At 32.3% G+C, this 6,654-nt stretch overlaps 1 protein-coding gene and 1 pseudogene across 1 annotated transcript; both read left to right on the top strand.

The window, feature by feature from the left end:
• The first annotated feature begins 399 nt into the window (after positions 1-399).
• On the top strand, positions 400-2,910 carry LOC111640269. Its single transcript, XM_023386268.1, has 3 exons — positions 400-496; positions 654-902; positions 2,623-2,910. Exons 1-3 carry the CDS (start codon positions 470-472, stop codon positions 2,752-2,754), a joined length of 408 nt encoding a protein of 135 aa, XP_023242036.1. The 5' UTR covers positions 400-469; the 3' UTR covers positions 2,755-2,910.
• A 1,222-nt stretch (positions 2,911-4,132) lies between these two features.
• LOC111640273 lies at positions 4,133-5,482 on the top strand (annotated as a pseudogene).
• Positions 5,483-6,654: the final 1,172 nt, after the last annotated feature.

Below are 6,654 nucleotides of genomic sequence, written 5' to 3'. Positions count from 1 at the left end.
AATTAAAAACTACGACTTTAAGCGTATTAAAAAATTATCTAAATTGGAATTATGTTTCTCGTTATTGAATACTTGGTTATTGAATACTCGAATATTGGAATTATGTTTCTCGTTATTGAATACTTGAATATTGACTACCAATGGCAATGCGATACCTGAGAGTTCGGTCGTGGGTTCGTGCCTCGTCCGGACAAGCTGGCCAAGTAGAGCTTTCCGGGTTTTCTCTACCTCCGTAACTCCCGAATAGAAGCCATTTACCCTTAAAAGACTTCTTGGAACACCAAGAAGGCATCCACCAAGCCAAGTGTTTCAATGCCGTAAGTTAACAAAATAAGCAAACAAACATAGGTAATCGTTGGGAAATAGGTAAACAGTGTCTTTAGATAAAAAGTTTATTATTGTATTCAAATTTTACAAATGTCGGTTCAATCAAGTATATACAAATTGTAGCTCATTTTAGACATCGCTGATGGTTCAAGTTGATTTACAAACAAAAGTATTTTATAATGTTTAAGTAAATATTTACCTACGTATATAAATTGAAATTTAAACTGTAGACATGTATTGATTTTGAAAATATATAATAGTATAAAATTAACAATTATATTATTATTAACAATTAACGTAATTAACAATATTTTTTGATTGTTTAGCAAATTACAGGAGAAGGTACATCGAAAACTTTTAAAATTTCGGAACAGAGTGAGATGCACTCTTCTTCTGAAATCTCAGCAGCGAGTTCGATGCGAGAGGAACATCTTAAAACATACGAGAAAGATAAAACTTTGCAATTTTCTCAAAAATTATTTCAATGTCATCAATGTCGCTTTACTACAAACTCCGGGAAACAATGGTTCCTACATAAACAGACACACGTCGATGAAGCCCATTGCACATCAAAGGTATTTAATTGTCGTATTCTGTTTAAAAGTTTTAGTAATTTGTAAATAAACATTCAGTTTAACTTAGGAAAAGACACCAGCACCCCAGCCCTTCTATACTATAATTTACTCGCTCACTGAAGTTGGTTCGCGAGTAAATTATAGTATAGGAAAGCAAACTTGTAGTTTATAAAGTCGAGTTTGTCACAATTTTATGAATGAAATACATTGAAATATACTTATTGTATATGCAATAAATAACTAACAAAACTAATGGTTGTAAAAGTAGAGCTCAGCAGAAATATCTAAATAAAGGAAAAATTTAAAAGTTCCTGCATAAGAATAGTGACAGCATCAGTTAAGAATCATCGGTTAAAGGATAAGAATAGTTCACGACTTGACAGTAAGAATGTTGATGTCACTATATTTCGTATTACATAGACTACAACTACAGCAAGGTTTGGAGGAAACAGTCACCGTGATAATAAATCGGATAAATAAACATCGACACAAAAAAAGCTTCGAGTTTTACTTTGGTCGTTGCTCTACATTCATTTCTTTGAACGTTAAAACACGTTTGAGCAGTGTCAGCGAAGGAAGTTTGAGGCACGAAGTAAAGCTGGAAGCTTATTTCTCTGACGATGCTCATTTTTCCGATTTATTTTCATGACGACCGCTTTCTCTGAAACTTCCTGTAGTTGTAATGTCTGTGTAATGTGAACTTTATTCACGTGTTGAGTTTTAGTGTCAAATCTTCCTGCACTATTCTTACGCAAGAACTTTTAAAAGTTTTTTTTTTTGTTATGATATTTAGTCGAGATTTACGTATTCAACCTGGTTTCAGCAGTTTTTAAATGAGATTTCAAGTATTTTTCGGCTACAGATAACTTTATAAAATAATCGTTTATAACTTATGAGACATTCATAACTGGTGATATATTCTTGCGACAGTCACGCCTAGTGTGCAGATTTGCGTGTCTCCCAGGAAATAAGGGTGAAAAATCTTGTGTAGATCGAAGAAAGGCATTAAAAGTTAATAAAGAGTGTTAAATCAGTTTTTATGCAGCTATTCGTGGTAGTCTATATTTACTCCGGACTCCAAGGAAATAAGTATGAAAACTTTGGCGTAGATCGAGTAAAGGATTTAGGAATTAATAAGGGAAAAAATCAGGGGAAAAGCTGGTGCGGGGGTTTACGCCGTAGTCATAAAACCTTCAAAAAGACTACAAAAGAGGTGGAGAAATCTCGAAAGAACTATTAAGCATACACAGACTCTTTCTATATTTTCCGGTAGTTTGGTGTGAGCAAAATTTCCCTCGTCGTAAATCTAGTGGAAAAAGTGCTAAATTTGCGTTTGTATAGATCCAGAACGATCTAACGAACTTATTCAAAATTTAAGGTAATCGCAGTTCTCACCGCGAATATTAAATTTTTTATATTACATTCGATTCGGTTCGTTGGTCTCGGAGATATTAATGGTCAAATTTGGTACTTTAACATTAGAACTGTGGCTGAGCTCTGGTACACCGAGGTTATAAATATTACACAATCAAATGAGAAATCATTAGCGATGATATTCAGTTACTGTTAACTATAAATTAGATTTGTGACAGAAGAAGTGTTGAGTACCATTTGTGAATGATAAATTGAATTCTGTTTACATTTCATAATTGAAATTCATTGGAAAGAAAGTTTTTCATTTTCTTTTGTATAAAAATAATTTATATATTGATTATTGCAGGAACAGAAAGAAACAGATGCAGAAGTGGTCAGAGCATCCGAAATCATCTTGGACATGATAAAGAAAAGACTGGAGACGATAAAAGATAAAAAGAAAAGTCCTGATCCCCATACACCGCCAAGTTCACAATAACATGCGAATATCTTGTTTTGAAAAAAACACAATAAATCCTTTTTGCTTTTTTTTTCAAAATTGCAAAAAGAGATTTTCAAACTGGAACACTTTTATGCGAAATTCATACGATTGGCTTCTAAATTTTAACTTTTGAAGAATTAAACTAGTTTCTTGACAGGGTGTTTATTGTCTTACATTTGTAATTGTTAATAATTGTAATTAAATGTGTATTAAACAATTAATTACTTTCTCGGCTCTGTTATATACATAACAGAGGAAAAGTATGGCGATAAGTCAAAAAATGATTCTAGGATTTATACATTTTTGGACTGTGGACACCTTGTAACGTCGAGAAATGGAAAGAAATTTCGGGGTAATTTGTGTATGAATAGATGTTATTGTGTATGTGTGTGTGTCTGTGTGTGGCACTATTTTGTTCACCCTGTTTCAAACTTAATAAGTCGTGTGCTTTTTGTCGAAAATTTCCGTAATTTTGCAGGGTAATTTGTGTATTAGAAAAGTTAATGCTATTAAATTTTGTTGGTTATATGACTAGGGATGGAAAGATGAACGAGAATTCGGTCATATCTCTAGAAGGCCCGGATACAATGACTATTTTTCTCGTTATTAGCATATACAACATTTTTATAAAATCCATCAGCACCATCGAAACTTTCTGGACAGAATTTAAATCGGTACTTCTGTTATGATATTTAAAAAAAAAATATTGTTATAGTTTTAATTATTATAAAATGGCAAAAAGTTGAATTTTAAAAGTAGACAGTAATTTTATAACAAATTGTAAATACCGATGACGAGTAAAATTCTCAATAAGTCTGACCATATTCCGGTGACGAAACATGAACCCTCCTTTATCTTACCACTCCTCGACCTCTAACTAACAAAAGTAAATACAATAATCCCCCAAAACAGAAACTTCGCTGTGAAATTTTAGGAATTTTCGGCAAAAAGTATCAAATTCATTAAACTTCAAATAGCTTGAACAGAATCGTTTCACACACAAACAACTATATTTATTGAAAGAAAACTAATTTTTTCTGTACTTTATTTTAAGTTACCGAAAGTCTAAATATGGGGCAAACATTTTTTACCATTCGACAAACTTTTCTCTGTTATATATAACAGCCGGAAAAGAAACAGAATAAGAAATGAAATCTAGAGAAAAAGTATTTATTCTCTCCTTATAAAATCTAGTGAATCTTTGGAGATGTTCTATTCTTCTGTTAGTATTCGTTTCGTTATAGTAGGAATGTAGCGCGTGATCTGAATAGGCGATAAAACATTTCCTAAATTTGCTAAAAGTTTCTGATTATTTCGAGGACACGTACAGTGAATCATTTAAATGAAGAACCAGAAGCGTGTTTTCTTTAAAAAAATGAGTAAGGAAAATAATAAAAGTCTACTAAATATAAGAGAATTAGATATTCAGCTTTAAATTGAAGAACAAAGTTTTTAACTGCTCAAGAAAGTATTCGACTTCACGAAAAAAAACAATACAAATTATTATTACAGCAGTATACCAGTATGTCGGAATCGTTGTTTAATTGATAAATAATATGAAAGATACACAACTTATGATTTAATACAATTATTACATTCAATTCATAATGTTTAACGTTCAGGTGTAAAGAAAGCATCCACATCAAAAAGATTTTCTTCCAATATTAAAATTTGGAAATGACACTAGTACATTGAACAAATATTCGTTAATGAAAGCAAACAGGGGAAACCTTCACCTATTAAAAAGGACGACGATGACAGTGTGATCTTAACAATAATAGAGGTTAGGAAACCACCAATCTCTAAAGTTCAATTTTCAGTAAGACAAAAAGAGAACCATTTTTTCATGAAAATTGGCTGAAAGAACTTAGACAGTCAATAAAAAGGCGAAATTAAAAAGAGAAGAAAAAGATACCATATCAAGAAGAATTAACGCGATCAATTCGAGAGAAGAGGGAAGCAAAGTATGCAATTGCAAAGGAAAAGATAAAAGAAATTTTTAAGAGAAAAGGACCAGCAGTTTTACATGAAAAACCTCTTGAAGATAAAATCAGTTAAATGGTTTTCCAGAATTTACTTCTGAAATGGATGTGGAAGTTGATGATGCTTTAAGGCCAAATTCTCCGGATGAAGTTTTAGCCGAAGGATTTCGTCTGTCCGTTGCACGCAGACATACGAAGACACTGGCGAGACTTAATTGACTTAATGATCTACATGAATTTTCTTATGGAAAGAAGCAAATTGGATAATTTTCCAACTGTATATGCCTTTAATACATTCTTCTATACCGAATTGTTAAACAGTGGTCACAGTGCAATGAAAAGAAGGGCGAGAGATTTCTGAATATGACACGCCGCTTATGCCCGTTCAAATGGGAATGCACCGGTGTTTAGCTGTTATTGACTACCGACATATAAAAATTCAGTATTATGGTTCTATGGGTGGGCGAAATAACGAGTGTTTAAATGCGCTATGAACATATTTACAAGATGAGATGAATGAATAAAAAAAATAAGAATTCGATACGAGTGGATGGGCACTAGAAACAGTAAAAATAAATATACCCCATCAAATGAGTGGAAGCGATTGTGGAATTGAAATATGAAGAGTATTGAAATATGCAGAGTATATAACGAAAGATGCAAGAATTAATTTTACACAGGATCATACGCCTTATTTTCGCTGGCAAATGGCTTACGAAATTTTGAAGACACAGTTATTGTGACGAACGTCAAATCTACGATGGTCCATACATGAAATTATCTTGTCATTCGCAAAATAAAAACATAATCCCACCTCCACGAGGTAAATACATAAAATCTTCATTTCCCTAACTTTTCCTTTTAATTTCCTTGCATAGAATTTATAATTTGTGATATTCAATTAATGATTACCATCTTATATATTGAATATTCACTGGTTATTGTGAACCTGGTTCCATCAGATTCGATAATCTAGGGATATGTATAAATCCAAGATGTCTAGAATCGTATATCGTGTACTCCTGTCTACTAAAATAAATTTGTTATTGTTTATTAATTCGGAACTCGAGTGAATTGCTTCGTCATTTCTCTCTCCTCACCTCTACTCCGAATCCAACCGCTCACCCGCTACCGCTGGCGTGACGTAAAGTCGCGATTTCCGAGTCCCCAGAGACTCGGTGGTGTCACATTTTGACCCGGTGTCAAAGAGACACCGACCCTACGGTCACACATATATAAAAATGCCTACAAATGCGATAGAACATAATATTACTAAATATCTATACTATATGTATCTATTCTAAATATATATTAAAAGCAAAATATTTGGTCACTGCCAAAGGAAATGGAAATAATCACTTTACAAAAGCAGAGTTGTTCAACTTTCTGAGCAACATTCAGTAGTTCAATCTGTTATAAAATGTTGATAAAAAAAAGGAAAGCCCGGAATATTACTGATATAAACACCATCGTACGTGTGTGTGTGTGTGAATTTTTTGTAACTCGTGCAGTTTTTGTTTAATCCGGATGAAATTTTGGTTTTATTCGTTCTATATTCTAACAGAAAGCATAGACTAGTTATTTTATCTAAATATTAACTCTAAAATAAACCTTTTATTGATTTCGTATCGGTCATCGTACATATGTCGTAGTGACCTTGGTGACTTTATTTGGTTCATTTTTAAATATTTTGGCACATGTCGTATTTTAAATTTACTTCGTGAATAAACAGTATTAAAGTGTTTATTATTAAAGAAAGACAACACGAAAATCTTTCAAATTACAATATAATATTTACTCAGAATATAAAAAAATTGTAATATCTAAATATATAAAATTGCTTGTCCAGAGGAAACCGCTGAACTTAAAAAGGTGAAATTTGGTACACAGTTAAAGTATGTGATGAAAACGCACA

Source organism: Centruroides sculpturatus, unplaced genomic scaffold, assembly GCF_000671375.1.
Source record: "Centruroides sculpturatus isolate CEXI.00-Female unplaced genomic scaffold, Cexi_2.0 scaffold1306, whole genome shotgun sequence".
In the NCBI taxonomy this organism is placed as follows: Eukaryota; Metazoa; Arthropoda; class Arachnida; order Scorpiones; family Buthidae; genus Centruroides; species Centruroides sculpturatus.
This window is presented reverse-complemented; position numbering and strand designations above follow the sequence as displayed.